At 40.7% G+C, this 20,327-nt stretch overlaps 1 protein-coding gene across 1 annotated transcript in view; it reads left to right on the top strand.

Annotated features, from left to right (window-relative positions):
* The first annotated feature begins 1,256 nt into the window (after positions 1 to 1,256).
* Positions 1,257 to 20,327, top strand: part of LOC124149495 (sialin-like) — a 36,005-nt gene continuing 16,934 nt past the window's right edge. Inside the window, exons 1-3 of the mRNA XM_046521121.2 lie at positions 1,257 to 1,380; positions 19,054 to 19,253; positions 19,736 to 19,969. Coding sequence (XP_046377077.1) covers positions 1,299 to 1,380; positions 19,054 to 19,253; positions 19,736 to 19,969 — 516 coding nt within the window. The 5' untranslated portion in view covers positions 1,257 to 1,298. The remainder of the gene's footprint in view (positions 1,381 to 19,053; positions 19,254 to 19,735; positions 19,970 to 20,327) is intronic.

Genomic DNA, 20,327 nt, shown 5'->3' with positions numbered 1-20,327 from the left:
GTGCCCAAGGGACGCAACTCTGCACAACGAATTGGGCTGCCCGACAAGTGCAAGCCGTTAAAGGCGACTAAATCGATCGGTGGTCAGACTCAGAGACTTAAGGACTGCGTGTTATCTCACCCCGACTGCGTGCATCGTTGTTCTTTATATCAATCACTGGATTGTCTGGTCCAGACTCGAAACAAATAAATTACAAATTTTGTCATCATGTCAATATAGGCATTGTGGAAAGTTCTCTTAATAATATCGCAGTGCTAATTACAATACAAATACCCCACCCCCCACCCCCCGCCCCCCAAATGAATCCCTTGTTAACACTGGGTGCAGGGGTGGCCCAGTCGTCTAAGGCGCCGCAATTCGCTGTGCAGAGTTGCGTCCTTCGCTCATGCCAGAGACCTATGATTGTGAGTTCGAATCCCGGTTCGCCCCGATTATGTTTCTAGGTTTGTCAGCACCATACCCGTGCTCGCGGGTTTCACCGAAGTGGTAAACGTCTGAGACCTGCATCACTTCGGGCATTCCTCCCCCATTGAGCTGATGTAACTGGAATAATGTTAAAAGCGTCGTTAAACCGAACTCATTCACTATCGACGCATAACAGATAATATCGCATATAATATATAACATGTGATACACATTATGTCTCGAAGTCGTTTCACGCTTCCATGCCGGCTGACGTTGGTTGAGCTGTGTATACACAGACGCAACCTCATATTCTGGTCATGGTCGCTCATCTTTCCTTGGTTCAGCTGTAGCTCTTGGCGAGATGGGACTGTTGGACGTGTGTTTAGCGTTGGTTCGCGTAGAGACAACTTTCTACAAGTCTCTCAGAGCGTGAAACTCACAGGTGAGAGCAGTCCTCACACTGGGCAAGTCATATCCAAATTTGTGTCTTTTGAAATTGACAGTGATATCACATGGTGGCTCCATTCGTGCATCGTTTTGAAGAATTGACATCAAGCCACTGTTGACATTGCGATGGTGTGTGGTATACAGCAGTAATGCCAGACAAGACGTCGCTGAGTGGGAGTGAGGAAGGGGGTGGCGCGGGGGGAGTCGCCACGGAGCTGCTTGAGGGGGAAGAAGGGGGGTTTCGGGCGTTGAAGGTAGGAGGGGCGGCTGACTGGACTCGGGGCAGTGAAACGTACTTACCAGAACCTGAGACAAATAAACGATTTGATGATGATGAAAATGGTGATGGCGAGGAGGAGGAGGAGGAAGAGGAGGAGGAGGAGGAGGAGGAGGAGGAGGAGGAGGAGGAGGAGGAGGGACTCATCAATACGAATCAGTCAGAATGCATGTTGGAGATCTCACACTCCGACTTCGGAGAGACTCCACCCAACGGGAATGATAACCTAAGGCCAGCGTTTGCAGGCACAGGTAAGATTTTCTTGTTGAATTTACCATATTACAGGCCTTATTAACCTTTCCGAAAGTGTTCGTACGTTATACCGAATTTAGGGAATTTAAAGATGTATACGTTCAAATAAAGAAACAAAACTAAATGAATTTTGGGTTTCGTTGCTTTAACAATTTTCCAACAATATTACACGAAGAAATAGCTTCACGCATTGTACCGATGTGGAGATGAAACCTGGGTCAGGTGAGACGAGCGAACCACCTGCCACTGGGCTACATCCCCCCCCCCCCCCCCCCCCCCCCCCCCCCCACCCACCAGTTTCAACATATCATCATACTTCATAGCATCATACTTCAAACGTACCATGAAATATCAGTTGTAGCATCATCCGCTTTTAAAAGAAATCCTAGAAGTTCGAATAGCTGTAGCTCCATTTAGTGAAACTGTCTCAGGGTCATGAAACTGGTGATGTTTCTTCGAGTACTCGATGGACCTAGTTTCCTTTATCTTTCTTTGTGCATCCCAGGAACTGACCTATGTGCTGTAGGTATGCCTGATGTCAAGATATGGATGTCATTTGTAAAATATGTAGTATGGGTTTGTTATACATTTGTATCGTTTTGCATGTACATATATTTTCGCAATACAAATGGTGTGTCTGCTATTAGATTCATCAAATCATTTGCGAGAGCATTCTGTTTTTGAAGTTTATCGTCAGCCACAGCTGTACATATATCATGGCAATGTCACAGCGTGGAGGGGACAGCACGGGTAATTAACGGAATCAGTTTGTTGACATGTGTTCTTTATCTATCATCAGTTGCTTCGTGATAGCTAACTCTGTCCTGGGCATTTAGAAGGAGATCAAAGATTCGAGTCATGTTTATTATTGTATATAGGCATGCATATAGATAGTGTGCCTACATAATATGGCGGGAATATAGGTGTTATGTCAACAGATGGTTAAATACATTATCACGTGATAGCTAACTCTGTCCTGGGCATATAGAAGGAGATCGAAGATTCGAGTCATGTTTATTATTGTATATAGGCATGCATATAGATAGTGTGCCTACATAATATGGCGGGAATATAGGTGTTGTGTCAACAGATGGTGTGCATACATAATATGGCGGGAATATAGGTGTTATGTCAACAGATGGTGTACATACATGATATGGCGGGAATATAGGTGTTATGTCAACAGATGGTTAAATACGTTATATTTCGGGAATATAGGTGTTGTGACAACAGATGGTTAAATACATTATATGGCGGGAATATAGGTGTTATGTCAACAGATGGTGTATGTACATTATATGGCGGGAATATAGGTGTTATGTCAACAGATGGTGTACATACATGATATGGCGGGAATATAGGTGTTGTGTCAACAGATGGTTAAATACATAATATGGCGGGAATATAGGTGTTATGTCAACAGATGGTGTACATACATGATATGGCGGGAATATAGGTGTTGTGTCAACAGATGGTTAAATACATTATATTTCGGGAATATAGGTGTTATGTCAACAGATGGTGTATATACATCATATGGCGGGAATATAGGTGTTGTTTCAACAGATGGTTAAATACATAATATGGCGGGAATATAGGTGTTGTGTCAACAGATGGTGTATATACATGATATGGCGGGAATATAGGTGTTGTGTCAACAGATGGTTAAATACATAATATGACGGGAATATAGGTGTTATGTCAACAGATGGTGTACATACATGATATGGCGGGAATATAGGTGTTGTGTCAACAGATGGTTAAATACGTTATATTTCGGGAATATAGGTGTTATGTCAACAGATGGTTAAATACATAATATGGCGGGAATATAGGTGTTATGTCAACAGATGGTGTATATACATGATATGGCGGGAATATAGGTGTTGTGTCAACAGATGGTTAAATACATAATATGACGGGAATATAGGTGTTATGTCAACAGATGGTGTACATACATGATATGGCGGGAATATAGGTGTTGTGTCAACAGATGGTTAAATACGTTATATTTCGGGAATATAGGTGTTATGTCAACAGATGGTTAAATACATAATATGGCGGGAATATAGGTGTTGTGTCAACAGATGGTGTACATACATGATATGGCGGGAATATAGGTGTTATGTCAACAGATGGTGTACATACATCATATGGCGGGAATATAGGTGTTGTGTCAACAGATGGTTAAATACATGATTATATTTCGGGAATATAGGTGTTATGTCAACAGATGGTGTACATACATAATATGACGGGAATATAGGTGTTGTTTCAACAGATGGTGTACATACTTCATATGGCGGGAATATAGGTGTTATGTCAACAGATGGTTAAATACATGATTATATTTCGGTAATATAGGTGTTATGTCAACAGATGGTTAAATACATTATATTTCGGGAATATAGGTGTTATGTCTACAGATGGTGTACATACATAATATGGCGGGAATATCGGTGTTGTGTCAACAGATGGTTAAATACATTATATTTCGGGAACATAGGTGTTATGTCAACAGATGGTGTACATACATAATATGACGGAATATAGGTGATGTGTCAACAGATGGTTAAATACATGATTATATTTCGGGAATATAGGTGTTGTGTCAACAGATGGTGTACATACATCATATGGCGGGATTATAGGTGTTGTGTCAACAGATGGTTAAATACATGATTATATTTCGGTAATATAGGTGTTATGTCAACAGATGGTTAAATATATTATATTTCGGGAATATAGGTGTTATGTCTACAGATGGTGTACATACATAATATGGCGGGAATATCGGTGTTGTGTCAACAGATGGTTAAATACATTATATTTCGGGAACATAGGTGTTATGTCAACAGATGGTGTACATACATAATATGACGGAATATAGGTGATGTGTCAACAGATGGTTAAATACATGATTATATTTCGGGAATATAGGTGTTGTGTCAACAGATGGTGTACATACATCATATGGCGGGATTATAGGTGTTGTGTCAAGAGATTGGGTGCCTACATAATATAGCGTGCCTAGAGATGCTATTCCTATAAATAGTGTGCATATACATTAAATATATATGCCTGATAACTAAAATATATATTTTACTTAGTACTTTTACTTAGTTTGAATCGAGACAAATGCTTGATAAATGTATCCGGTGGCAGATAACAAATCACTGGAATTCACAATGATACATATTTTCAAACATTACTATTTGTATTCTTTATTATATTTCAATTGAATCAGAGGATATTGAAGCTGATACGCGTGCCTGATGCTCGATGTTTAAATGTTTGAATGGTTGAATGTTGAAACTGATACAGGTGCCTGGTGGTCGATGTTTGAGTGGTTGAATGCTGAAACTGATACATGTGCCCGATGGTCGATGTTTGAATGACTCAATGTTACAACTGATACAGGTGCCTGATGGTCGATGTTTGAATGGTTGAATGCTGAAACTGATACAGGTGCCTGATGGTCGATGGTTGAATGCTGAAACGGACACATGTGCCTGATGGTCGATGTTTAAATGATTGAATGTTAAAACTGATACATGCGCCTGATGGTCGATGTTTGAATGATTGAATGTTGAAACTGATACATGTGCCTGATGGTCGATGTTTGAATGGTTGAATGTTGAAACTGATACATTTGGCCGATGGTCGATGTTTGAATGGTTAAATGTTGAAACTGATACATGCGCCTAATGGTCGATGTTTGATTGGTTGAATGTTGAAACTGATACATGCGCCTGGTGGTCGATGTTTGAATGGTTAAATGTTGAAACTGATACATGTGCCTGATTGTCGATGTTTGAATCGTTAAATGTTGAAACTGATACATGTGCCTGGTGGTCGATGTTTGAATGGTTGAATGTTGAAACTGATATAGGTGCCTGATTGTCGATGTTATAATGGTTGAATGTTGAAACTGATACATGTGCCTGATTGTAGATGTTTGAATGGTTGAATGTTAAAACTGATACAGGTGCCTGATGGTCGATGTTTGAATGGTTGAATGTTGAAACGGACACATGTGCCTGGTGGTCGATGTTTGAATGATTGAATGTTGAAATTGATACAGGTGCCTGATGGTCGATGTTTGAATGGTTGAATGTTGAAACGGACACATGTGCCTGGTGGTCGATGTTTGAATGATTGAATGTTGAAACTGATACAGGTGCCTGATGGTCGATGTTTGAATGGTTAAATGTTGAAACTGATACATGTGCCTGGTGGTCGATGTTTGAATGGTTGAATGTTAAAACTGATACAGGTGCCTGATGGTCGATGTTTCAATGGTTGAATGTTGAAACTGATACAGGTCCCTGATTGTCGATGTTTGAATAGTTGAATGTTGAAACGGGCACATGTGCCTGGTGGTCGATGTTTGAATGATTGAATGTTGAAACTGATACAGGTGCCTGATGGTCGATGTTTGAATGGTTGAATGTTGAAACTGATACAGGTGCCTGATGGTCGATGTTTGAATGGTTGAATGTTGAAACTGATACAGGTGCCTGATGGTCGATGTTTGAATGGTTGAAGGTTAAAACTGATACAGGTGCCTGATGGTCGATGTTTGAATGGTTGAATGTTGAAACTGATACAGGTGCCTGATGGTCGATGTTTGAATAGTTGAATGTTGAAACTGACACAGGTGCCTGATTGTCGATGTTTGAATGGTTGAATGTTGAAACTGATACAGGTGCCTGATGGTCGATGTTTGAATAGTTGAATGTTAAAACTGATACAGGTGCCTGATGGTCGATGTTTGAATGGTTGAATGTTGAAACGGACACATGTGCCTGGTGGTCGATGTTTGAATAGTTGAATGTTGAAACTGATACAGGTGCCTGGTGGTCGATGTTTGAATGGTTGAATGTTAAAACTGATACAGGTGCCTGGTGGTCGATGTTTGAATGGTTGAATGTTGAAACGGACACATGTGCCTGGTGGTCGATGTTTGAATGGTTAAATGCTGAAACTGATACATGTGCCTGGTGGTCGATGTTTGAATGGTTGAATGTTGAAACTGATACAGGTCCCTTATGGTGGATGTTTGAAGTATCCAGTGCCAAATGCTCGGTTGTCGGTTGAATACTGGAACTAAGTCCTGGGATATTGATGAATGGATTATTATGTACATAGATATTATTTTACTCGTGTGAGTTCCATTATAATATATATCTTTATAAATTCAAATCACGAACTCTATAAATCTATCAGCATTTTGATGAATAACACATTACACAATCCCAGTGAGTCTGGATGCCGTAAATAGGCTCAAAGGTCTATGGACAAACACACTGATGGGAGGTGACAATCACAATTTAATGACATTATAACAGGGACCGCATGGGGAGATACAAAAAGACGTTTACAAAGCAACTTTCCGTCTACCCTGGTTCTTCCTTCAACCCCATGCAACGTAAATCTTTACTCGTCGCTTCCAGGCCTCCATCGCTGGTTACGTCATGCTTGACACCACTGACGTCGCAGTACACGATGTTGTTGGATCTGTTTCAGGCCGCCTGGCTATAACACATGCCTAAGCAAGACGATGCCTCACTGTCTGGTTAGATACCCTTCGTAATCCTGAAACTACTGTTATTGTTGATACGGTTTACCGTATAGCCCTGTGATGCGGCCTTACCATTCGAACAACGTGACATACCGTGCAGTAGGAACCGATACCGCATTGAATACCCTCACTCAAGCTGACTGCTCCTGCTTACGTTTGTTTGTTGGTTGTTTAACTCCTCACTGACGCGTTACGTGTAGTCGCACCGGCAGGTAATTGTGCCGTTAATATCCTGACGTGTTACATGTCGCCGGCCCTGTTATTGTGCCGTCAATATTCTGACGTGTTACATGTAGTCGCATCTGCCCTGTAATTGTGTCGTTAATATTCGGACGTGTTACATGTAGTCGCGTCTGCCCTGTAATTGTGCCGTTAATATTCTGACGTGTTACATCTAGTCGCGCCGGCCCTGTAATTGTGCCGTTAATATTCTGACGTGTTACATCTAGTCGCGCCGGCCCTGTAATTGTGCCGTTAATATTCTGACGTGTTACATGTAGTCGCGCCGGCCCTGTAATTGTGCCGTTAATATTCGGACGTGTTACATGTAGTCGCGTCTGCCCTGTGATTGTGCCGTTAATATTCTGACGTGTTACATCTAGTCGCGTCTGCCCTGTAATTGTGCCGTTAATATTCTGACGTGTTACATCTAGTCGCGCCGGCCCTGTAATTGTGCCGTTAATATTCTGACGTGTTACATGTAGTCGCGTCTGCCCTGTAATTGTGCCGTTAATATTCTGACGTGTTACATGTAGTCGCATCTGCCCTGTGATTGTGCCGTTAATATTCTGACGTGTTACATGTAGTCGCGTCTGCCCTGTAATTGTGCCGTTAATATTCTGACGTGTTACATCTAGTCGCGCCGGCCCTGTAATTGTGCCGTTAATATTCTGACGTGTTACATGTAGTCGCGTCTGCCCTGTAATTGTGCCGTTAATATTCTGACGTATTACATGTAGTCGCGTCTGCCCTGTAATTGTGCCGTTAATATTCTGACGTGTTACATGTAGTCGCGTCTGCCCTGTGATTGTGCCGTTAATATTCTGACGTATTACATGTAGTCGCGTCTGCCCTGTAATTGTGCCGTTAATATTCTGACGTGTTACATGTAGTCGCGTCTGCCCTGTGATTGTGCCGTTAATATTCTGACGTGTTACATGTAGTCGCGTCTGCCCTGTAATTGTGCCGTTAATATTCTGACGTGATACATGTAGTCGCGCCGACAGGTAATTGTACTGTTCGTTTGGTTAAGTATATCCTAGCAGGGATAATGTGACGGGTAATGAATAATCGTGGGGTCCCGGAATAAGCCGAATGGGAGATTAAATTGCCGCATCATACTCAAGTGCATTTCCAAAAGGAAGGGGCCCAATCACGTCATCTGATACCCCAGTCTTATCTCTCCTACAGCATAACTCTGCCCTGCGGACGGCAAGTACCTGTCACAGCCTATTAGAGTAGGGGTGTATTCTGACCAGATGACCACACCAGTGACACTGAGTGTGATGAGTGTGAGTATCTCTCCAAGGTTTAAGTTGTAGGAAATATACAACATCATAGGTAAACGATAATTTAAAAGGTAGAAAGGAAACATCACAATAGTATGCAAACATTCATAATTCATAATTTGTACTACAAATAATTTCAGCATTTAATCTAAAAATACATCTACGTTTCACTTTACTTGTATATATTTCCTAGCTAACATAATATGGAGAGAAAATATCACGAGTTCAAATAAGTAAAAAAGTGTTTTAAATTAAAACAAAACTATTATTGCCAAAAAAAGAATACACAGAGTCACTCAGAAATAAACGTGTGTCTAAACAAGCTTTTGTCAAACAAAATCTCAGGAATGTGTAAAAAATAATATGATCATTATAAACTGATGTTTCTTTTCCAGCGAAGATTTACAAAGGACATTTAAATATCTAGTGAATAGTCTTGGGATTCCAATTTAATCTATTATTAAAAAATATAATGGAAGTAATTAACACGTCCCATTTTAATTCTGGAAACCCAAAAGTCCAGAAACTCTACGGTCTTTTCCCAGTCTCGGTCAAAGGTATTTACAAAAATAAGCATGCTGTTTTCATGGCAACATACTAAGGAAGAAAAAATGAAAAAAAAGAAGTTCAAAAACTCAATATTTACACCATCTCGCCCATGGGCCTGCCCATGGGCCTGCCCATGGGCGAAGTTTGGCCCATTATTCAAAACACAACATTCGAAGAGACAATAGTCTAAATTCCAGTCTCTTTTTTTAGGAATCTTCAAGATGTTAATGCAACTTAAGGCAAGGAAACAAACCTTGGACATAGAGGGCAGATAGATATGATATAAAATTACAAGCTTATCTAGATCACCGCAAACGACAAGAATGGTTGTTGCTCACTTCCGGCATGACCTGACCTGGCCTACAAACACCCACACCATCACAGTGCTATGCACCATGTGGCTCGGAGTAAACAACGGCGAAACCATCTGTAGAAACAGAAAGAGAACAACGCTGTATGAGTAGGAATGTGACAGACATGCTCAGCAAACACACCGTCTAGACGTGACGCGCACGTGAACCCAAGTTCACCACGTTTAACACCTGAAGGTCGGATAGCTTTAACCCTAAGCTGAACAATATATCATGCGCATGCTTTGGAGCAGTTTTTATCAGCATAAACTGGTAGTTTCTAAAAATAGTAACTATAAATATTTATAAATAAAGCATTTAAACATGTCTACCTAGAATGCTGTGTGGTTGCATAATGTCATGATAAATATAGATTACTAAATGAGTCCCCGTTAGATACCGTTTTAATTACGAGTGTGTTTCAAAACGTATCTAACGGACGAAAGCATAGTTTTTCAGGGTAATTTTCCCGTTTCCTTCCATCGTGGTCACTGTGTGTTTTAGTTGCAGACTGAACAGAAGCAGCTATGCTAACTTTACATTTACACCAACAAAAGCAACATACCTGACAAACATACATGGAGCTATGACGCTTTTTTACATATTTTTTAATGGGGCGACAGTGAGACATATTTTGACCTTGTCGCATTGTCGCCCTTTGGTAAAATAAAAAAAACTGTTATGCAAATAGCGACAATGCGACAAATGGCGCGTTGTCGCATTGCAGCGCTTTGGTTAATTTTGACATTTTTTGCTTGTTTTAGTTAGGGCTTCTGATATTCGCCCTAACTTTACATCGTCCATTTTCTGATGTTTGTTCATAATTTGTACATGGATCTCTAGCTCCTAAACATAGTTACTAAATGTACAGATCTTTTCAAGAATTTTCAAGAACATGACCGCGAAATTGACGTTCATAAGTGTATGAACGACACAATTTGACGTTCATACGTTTTTCACGAGTCCAGGGGTGCGTTGCAAAGCGCCAATCGCTTGTAAGCGATGTACAGCGATTCGCCTTACAACAGTGCGCTAACTTTCAGCCGCTTGCAAGCGAAACAATCGCTGACTGAGGTCGCTTCGTTCTCAAACCAAAATGGCGGCTTACTTTGACAGCGGAACAAGGAATTCTTGACTGGATCAACGAGAAAATGAGCAAAGGCAGCTAACACCCATTCATCCTCAGTCTGCTCCACGTGTTCAAAGTATTCATAAACTTCATCAGCTCGTCATCGAGCCTCTTCTTTAACGTTCTTCATTATGCGGATGGTCAGGCTCGCTGACTTGGTTGATGCATGTCATCGTATCCCAATTACGTGGATAGATGCTCATGATGTCAATCACTGGATTGTCTGGTCCATACTCGATTATTTACAAACCGCCATCATATAGCTGGAAGATTGCTGCTAGCGGCGTAAACAACAAACAAACAAACGTCAAGGCAATCAAGCGGTAGTTGTGCCGCCATTTTGGAAGAGTGCGCAAGGGCTTCGAACTGTTGCAGACCCCGGGTTGAGCGATGAATTTGCTTTCTCTAAGCAATTCGTGGCTTGCAACGAGCCCCGTGTTCTTGAAATGACGTAAACACTGACGGACTACTTCCACATTCCTGGGGAAACCCCTCGGAATTCATACATAAGCATTATTTCTGAACATTTAGAACCTTTAATCTTGGTCTCAGCATTTCAGTATACATTGAGAAACGTAAGAGAGCTTGACTGCATGATTGTTCACGAATTTCCTCGCTACGGCCCATCCTAATGAACAAACGAAAAAATGCACATCCAAACTATCGTCAGTATCGATTCGATCTGTGTCTAGGCTGACAGTGACCGTCTCAATCAATCTACGAATTTACCTTGGTGTCTGTTTGACGCATCTTTAATCACCTTTTAATAATCGGTCAGTTGATCAATGATGACTAACACATGTAACCGCCACAGGTTCATTAACAACTTCGGAAATCCTCCCGTCACGTTTATCGTGTCGGCCATTTTGACGTCTTGTACTTGATGTAAATGTATTACGATGCGCTGTCATTGTGACTGACATAATGAGGTAGTTCATTACAGACCTTTCTCATCTTATGGGGACATTATATGAACACGTGTTGCGTAAGATGTTTCTGAAGAGCAAGTTCTGCATCCATTCGCTCATGTCACCTCTCTTTTTGGGGAACTATTTTATTCCGCGATATAGCTGGTTGTTGTTTGGCTGTCAGTGTAAACATGAAGTCACACGTACTAAATAAAATTGTGTTTAGATCTTGGCCTACATCCTTTGAGGTAAGAAATTGTGATAAAAAATGATAGGAATTGACTTTCACTTTGTGTGAGTTCATTGGAGTATGAACCTTCATAGAGTGAGGGCCAAACATTGTATGAAGGTTCATACTCCAATGAACTCATGCAAAGTGAAGGTCAATTCTTAATTGGGTATCGTTTCGTCGGTGGACACCCACCTTTTCACTCCAAATGATACTGTATCATTAATATTCACTTTTATCCTTTTAAAAAAACTGACCCCAAATGGAAGGACAGTTTGGCAGTAAAACAAATAATGTTGTATTGACTCCGACACTCCACATCTGTCACCTATATATCTGGTCTTGATACTAATTTTTTGTAAATATATAACACATGGAAATATACTGTGAAGATTTTGAATTGTATTTGTTTATTTTTGTTTTCGGTTACCAAACCGTTTATATTTTCAAATTTGTATAAATCAATATCTACACCGATGTGGCTGACTAAATGCGAATACAAGTAACCTGCTTGTGCCTGTACGTCAGTTATAGCTACTCCACTAATGTTATAGGTGTCATCAACATTATCTGGATACGATATATCTTATAAATAAATATTCTGTCAAACTGCCCTTAGTACAGCGTTTCTAAAATCATATATTGATGATTACTGATGTGAAGCCCATTTCTTGTGTCCGCTGCAGTGATATTGCTGGAAGAGTGATGAAAGCAGCGGAAAAAAACATACTCACTCACTCATACTCAACATGTTTAAACCACATTATATATAAACTTATGATTGACATGTTTGCCGTTTACCTGGTATATCTTGCTCTGCCATGATTACAATTGGACAACCACAACACCAAGTGATTTCAAGTAATAACATGTCAGTTCACATAAGTGCATCTCTACAATACACGACTCTTGCATGCTACTGTATTTATCAAAAGAAATTATTATTATATAATCTTCAGAGAATCAAGTATTTAATATTCAAATGTGTTTGTGTTTTGATATTGTCAAAGTAATAATATGTGTTTGATCACTGAAAGAATTAAATGGTATCCCACAACTGTCGACTCTTCTGACTAATGCTTGATGACATACTTAGCACAACGAAAATGTTTCCTCAAGACTATTCGTGATATTTACATAACAATTGTAACGGCAGAAGGTCTCTGTAAATGTAAGTACCTCGTGTTGACACGCAAATGAGAAGGGGTGACTAAGGAATGTCACTATAAGCCATATTCCACACTAGCCACTATTTACTACATTCCATACTAGCCGCTATTTACTAGATTCCACACTAGCCATTATTAACTATATTTCACTATAGCCACTATTAGCTATATTCCACACTAGCCACTTTTTAACTATATTCCACACGAGCCACTATTAACTAGATTCCACGCTTGCCACTACCAACTATATTCCGAACAAGCCACTATTAACTATATTCCACACTAGCCACTATTAATTAGATTTCACACTAGCCACTATTGACTAGATTCCGAACTAGCCACTATTAACTAGATTCCACACTCGCTAATATTAACTATATTCCACACTTGACACTATTAACTATATTCCACACTAGCCACTATTAACTAGATGTCACCACACTAGCCACTATTAACTAGATGTCACCACACTAGCCACTATTAACTAGTTTCCACACTAGCCACTATTACCTGGATTCCACACTAGCCACTATTAACTATATTCCGAACCAGACAGTTTTAACTAGATTCCACACTAAACATGCTAGATTTTTGGGATCGTAGTGGGATCGTAACACATTTCACGCGTTGCTTTTGGGACTTTCAACATATTTAAAGTCAAATAAGTCGAGCACCTGTTTTATACATGATCGCATGCTAATGTGCATACATCTTGCACCATCTTATGGACAAGACCCTTGAACAAAGACAAACTATGGAGTGGCTATAGAATGGACAATATGTTTCAATAAACGATCATTAATTAGGTCTGGACAACTAGCGCTGTTTACCGGAAATGACTTTATTAAATCGATTATTTCGCTTGTTCAACATGAAAATCGTTCAGTTCACCATCATATGTTGCATGTTTCAGGTAACACAGGGCTAAGTCATCGATACTTTTAACTGGACTAAAATAGGTATTCAATGGTTCAGACTTTTCCGATTCTGTTGGCGCACTTGAAACATCAAAACCCAAAGGGACATAATTGCTGTGGTACCAGAATCCTTCACAATAAGTCTAAGTAACTTACAATAGTTGGAGTTACTTTCTCTGGATGCAATTGATAATGACCCATCTGAATTATAATGGACATCCTCCTTTGCTTCTTATCGGAGATTATTAATTGTGTTTCTCACAGAACTGGAAGTATTCACGTTTTACAAAGAGGTTTCAGAACAGGCATATGTAAAGACAAAAATAAACGCGCGTTTGAATGTAGAAACACATATTAATAGTGTGAGTGAGTGAGTGAGTTGGGTTTTACGCCACTTTTTACAATATTCCACTTATATCACGGCGTGTCAGCTTAATGTGAGAGGAAAGCCCGAAGTGATGCAGGTCTCAGACGTTTACCACTTCGGTGAAACCCACGAGCACGGGTATGATGCTGACAAACCTAGAAACATAATCGGGGCGAACCGGGATTCGAACCATAGGTTTCTGGCGTGCCAAAGGGACGCAACTCTGCACAGCGAATCGCGGCGCCTTAGACGACTGGGCCACCCGTGCCCCCATATAGCTAAGAAATATATAAGAGCTGGTGTACGATAAAACCCTTTCCACATTTATAAGAAATCTCAGCCGATTCCTACTATATCATGTTTTTTTATGAATCACTCTCAAATAGTGATGACACCAGGTGAATATTGCTCGACATAAAGGGATTTTTTGGGGGGGGATTCGCTTGTACTCCAAACAAACAGGAGGCTGCTCACATATTTTGGGCCATATTTGAATAACAGACGAAGATTGTTATTGTTATTGTTAACAATAGGGAAGTCACCTGTGATTATATGACCTACAGGTTGGTAGAACTGTGATGAATCTTGGCAGCCACGATGTTGAAACTTACATCACGAACTGTCATGTCAACGGTCTGCAGCACGTTCCTTTCATGGAACAACTGGACCGCCTCCGTGGTCTAGTGGTAGAGCGTCCGCCCGGAGAGCGGAAGTTTCGGGGTTCGATCCCCGGCCGCGTCATACCAAAAGACGTTAAAAGATGGTACTTGTTATTACCCTGTCTGGCGCTCGGCATTAAGGGGCTAAAACAAGGACTGGTCGGCTCGGAGTGAGTATACTGTGTCTGAGTGGGGTATTCATGTTAAACTGCGGCATGGTATCTCAGTGAGCTAGCACTATAAATCGGCATCAGTCCGGACTAGTACAAGCAGCAACACAAACACACACACGTACATGCACTTCATTCCTTTATTTCTTTGAATGTCCCGTGTACAATATGAACAGGGATATACTGATACACAATCTGCAGTACTGCAATCACGACCGTAGCATTTAATAAGCCCCTAATCCTCCACGTGACATCCTCCTCCTTAATCTACAAAATATATCACTCGAAGCCGGGTTATTGTATTCACCAGGCGCGTACTGTAAGATTTATTGCCAAAAACAGGGTACACAGAACATTAATTCTCAAATATCATGTTAAAATGTTAGACACAGCCATGAAAGGCAAACACGGTGATGCATGCGTATAAAATGATAATTGAATTGTACCGAAGCATGTCAGTGTCTTTACCTGATGAATAGCAAATACCTCATGCTTATGGAATGAATAGAAACATGACTAGAATACGTGTTTATTCAGGCATATTCTTGAATGTGAAAGCAAACAAATATTGGGTCCCTTCTACGTACATGCATGACGTCACAAAGAGGGCGGGGCCGTTATGAAGAGATTCGATAGTCGCCTTAAGTTTGTTGTTTAACGCCGCACTCAGCAATATTCCAGCTATATGACGGCGGTCTGTAAATAATCGAGTCTTGAACAGACAATCCGGTGATTGACATCATGAGCATCGATCCACGCAATTGGGATAGATGACATGCATCAACAAAGTCAGCGAGCCTGACTACCCGATTCCGTAAGTCGCCTCTTACGGAAAGCATAGTCGCCTTTTACGGCAAGCATGGGCTGCAAAAGACCTATTCTACCCCGGATCTTCACGGGTCCCCAGCATGATGTGCTGCTCTCCGTTCACACAAACCAAGTAGAGGTCGATGCTCAGCTGATAAAATGGTTGTGAAATCCTAGTTTTCATATGACTGAAAATGCCATTCACATGTTAATACCCTTCTCTGTTCAAAATAGCCAGTTTCTCTTCGACGTTTGTGATACAGGAACAACCACTTTAACTGTTAATAATAAACATGATGCAAAAAGGAATTCTAACCAATCAGGTTGCGTTTCCCTTTCAACAGCCACTGAATTTAAATCAAGTCATTTCAAGATGTGACATCCGTTCGCCTTTCCATTCAACCGCCTTTCACCAGGCACCTGTTCTGAAAACCTTTGTGTGTGAGTGTGCGTGCGTGCGTGTGTGCGTACGTGCGTGCGTGCGTCTCTGTGTGTGTGTGTGTGTGTGTGTGTGTGTGTGTGTGTGTGTGTGTGTGAACGTCTCGTCATGGTAACGATGATAACAGACAGGTTCGTACCGTGTTAGTCCAAGTTCTTTTGGGATTGGGATCCAGCCGAGGGGATTTTAAAACGTTCATCACCTGCAGAGCAGAAACGATTGGGTAACCAATGAGCGAGGGGACAAAGTCAGCTTTGATGTGGCACAAAAAGTATCTCTTGCAAAATATCGTCAGTCTGCTTACATAGAAAACATTCTGATAAACTCTTATCCTAGGTATCTCGTAACGGTTAGTCCTCATGATAAACGTTGGTCTGTTGGACATTCTCTTCATGACCCGAATATTGTATTTCCATCCAAGAGGAGAGGAGAGAATTTACTAGGTAAAATATTAATAAGTCAGCGACATTCTCATGGTTGAACATCATTATTCTCTTTAAAAAAGGTGTCGGCATTCACTGTATGTCAATATTATCGTACAGATTGTCATAATGCAATTTTTTAAGAAAGTTCAGTGAATCAGCTAGTGAAATACACGTGTTGTAAAACTGTTGCAATTAGAACGACTCTGTACATGAATAAAATACACTCATAAAAAACTTTTGAACCCAGTGAGGGGACAATGTGTCAACGCTGTTACTGCCTAACTGTGGGGGCATAATTTTGGTTAAATATTATATCGATCCAATTCACTCTGCACTTTGAATTGTTTATACTTTAATATCAGCAAAATAGGAATGACGGTAATTAAAGTACCATTTTTTTCATGAATTACCTCAATTTGTTAGTTTAAGAATATTGTTCATAATATAAATATATTTGGTTTAAAAATGTCCCTGTTGCACATAACTTCACACTAAAATATCACGATTAACCAGAACCCACAAACAATTTCACGTGAAAGGTTAGAGAGAAATAACATGGCTTCAAGACATATTTTCACTTTCTTACTTAATTAGAAAATGTTTCAGTGAAAATATTCCGTTTGACAATTTATTTTCGTCAAAAATACCAACAAACAAGAAAAAAACCTTCTCAAGCAAAACTGGAAAACCTTATAATGTATCGTCATATCCTAGTTCGTAGCCAAGGTTTGGTTAACAAAAAATAAAAATACCCACAAAACAAGGTATATTTTCCCAGGTTTGTGAACCATGTCTTGTTTCTATTTACACAAATCTGTTCACACATCTACATCGATTTAGGTCACATTTTGTGATTGTTTTGTGATTATTTGTTATCATCTTTAGATATGATTACTCACTCATCCAAGGTATCTATGTGGAGACTCAGTTTGCTTTTCACAGTTGAATCGTGGCTACAGACACAGGACATTCATCTACGGATAGACAATTATTTAGACAATTATTAATTTAACTCTCGTAATCCGGGCTCATTCTTTAGTCCGATACAATTCCAACAAGCATTACAGAGGCAAAGAAAACGCACGTTCAGTGTCAAGAAAATAAGACGGAGCTTTAAATGACAAAGACTCTTATTCTCTGCATAAGCAAGTGAAACATACATTTTCCCATTAGAGTTTAGAGTGAACAGTCTAGATGAAATGTGGTCTTACTCAGTTTTAGATTGTCTCAGGAAACTAGTCAAACCCACCAAGATCTTTTGGGAGAATGTGAAGACTCCCCAACACTGCAGCCTTCTGCAATACCCAGATTGTCAGAACGGCTGTATTCCTGGTAGCAAACCCGGGTAATCTCCCAATGTCAGTCAAAAGATTGGGATGTACCAAACCTAAGGCACCAAGAATAATGGGGAGTCATACAACTTGGTACTTGGGAAGCAAGCATGACATTTCGAAAGCAAGGTCCTCTTATTTGCCAAGTTTTCCCTGAATCACATAAGTGTCAAAAGGGACAGAAAATTCAATGATATAATTTATATGATTTCATTGGATTTATCAAAAAAGGACAAGATCAGATTTTTTGGCCTGGATAGGTCTGAGGCTGTATATGGGCTTATTCCAAAGAATTTTGGTATTTATCATTTTCCAAGACGTAATATTCTACATATTCTTGGTCATACCATGGATGGACCTCTATGTCAAAACCTCAACCATGGCGAAGACGGTAATAAAACTGATGGCGCTTAAGATACTGTGGTTGTGCAAACGGTGGGCATCCACTGACGATGTGTTGCACCAAATTCCTTGTATAATCTACCTTTCATATTTACATCTTGATGCAAAATCACACACTGACGGTTTCAAGTGGGAAGTGACTGGTCCTGGACAAAACAGATAGCCTTCTGTTTCACTTTTTAGGGGTGGGGGTTGTTGTGAAGACTGGGAAGTAGGGTATTTTGTGGACCTTCAGCACTTATAAGGTGCCCTGTGAATATTAAGTGCTGAAGGTCCACAAAATACTCTACTGCCCAGTCTTGTTCACAACAACAACACCCCCCCCCCCCCCCCCCCCCCCAAATTATTCATGATCCCGAACTGGTTTTTTTCAGTATGCATGTACACGTAGGGTTACACAACCCTATAAAACGTCACTGCCTTCCAACTTGTGAAATGAGTCTAGTGGTGTGAAAATGCAATTAAATATGTCCGTTCGAATACGTCTGCAAGTTTTTCCTTTATTCCATTTGTATCTCCGGTTAACCACAGTTAAACCAATTCTGAGGCAATTTGTCACTGTTGCACATATGTAAACAAACTTGATCCATCCATTACTAATGGCCCCATTACGTCAAATCAGCCCTTATCTGTCAGTGCTCAATGGCCATTCCCGTGATTCCAAGAAAGGTACAGAAACAATTCCTGCTGTCTAGTTATGTGTATTCTAATGTTGTGTTGTCGTTACAGGTTTATATAGACACGTGCCCGCACGCCACGTGCTCGCCATCTTATCGTTCCTTGGCTGCCTTAATCTCTTCACGCTCAGAGTAAATCTCAGCGTCGCTCTGGTTGCTATGGTGAACTACACGCTCGTGTTGAATACGTCGCCTAGCAACGATGAGTGCGGACTTCAGAACAGCAATGGGTCACAAGCTCAGGAGGCGAAGGTAGGCGGAATATGCCGAGTTTCCAAGAAATCGACAAAGACAGGGTAGTCTTTAAAAAGGCGACGCAGAGATCTACGTATACTAGAGAGTGAGGGGATGAGTAAATGAATGTTGCTTCACGCCGCACTCAACATTATTACGCACCATTATAGCACTGCGACCCGTAAGTAATTGGCAAACATACACACTGCTGGGGTACGTCCGCACACAGTCACGCAGATTACACATCGTGCTCTTCGCAGATATAGCTGACACGCCGTGATATACCTGGAATACTGTTGCAGCGGTGTTAAGCCCAACTCACTCGCTCACTCACCCTTTGTAAAACCTGTGGCAAAATAATATTTGGCAGTATTTTCTGAAAGAAATTTTCTTTAATCCAAGATCCCCATGTATTTCCCGAATCATCCGTGATGTGACATAACGAGGCTCCGGCTAGCGGAAAAGCTAATCACATGTAAAATATTTCAATTTTACTTCAGGATGGTGAATTTAACTGGGACGAACAACTTCAAGGTCATGTGCTGGGCTCGTTTTTCTACGGGTACTGTCTGACCCAGGTCTTGGGAGGGTGGCTAGCCGAACTAGTTGGGGGAAAGCGTACGTTCGGTTTCTCCGTACTCGTCACTTCCATTTTGACGCTTGTGACGCCGACAGCAGCCTCTCTCCACGTGTACGCCCTCATCGTCGTCAGAGTGTTGCAGGGCATGGCTCAGGTAAAATGTTAATGTGTGCATAGCTTATATAAGCGGTATGTGTGGTAAATGCTCCAATATATACACACAGAAAAATGTTAAGCACACCTTGAAATAATTAATACTGATATATCTCCATTCGCAACAACTGCAAATTTCGTGATGAATATGTAAAGATTAGTGTTCTGTCAAAATGAAAGGACAGTACAAGGGCAACTGTGACGTCACATCGCACCACGACATGCACGTGCAGCATGCCATCCATGTGTTTTTCAAAATGCAATATCTGTGCACCACAATTGTCGGCATTTAATGTCATTGTCTTACATTGTTGAAGAATTATCTGTGAAGGGTATCAGAGGCGCAAAGGTGGCATATT

Source organism: Haliotis rufescens, unplaced genomic scaffold (assembly GCF_023055435.1).
Source record: "Haliotis rufescens isolate VD_foot unplaced genomic scaffold, xgHalRufe1.0.p SCAF_1, whole genome shotgun sequence".
NCBI classification, from domain to species: domain Eukaryota; kingdom Metazoa; phylum Mollusca; class Gastropoda; order Lepetellida; family Haliotidae; genus Haliotis; species Haliotis rufescens.
This window is presented reverse-complemented; position numbering and strand designations above follow the sequence as displayed.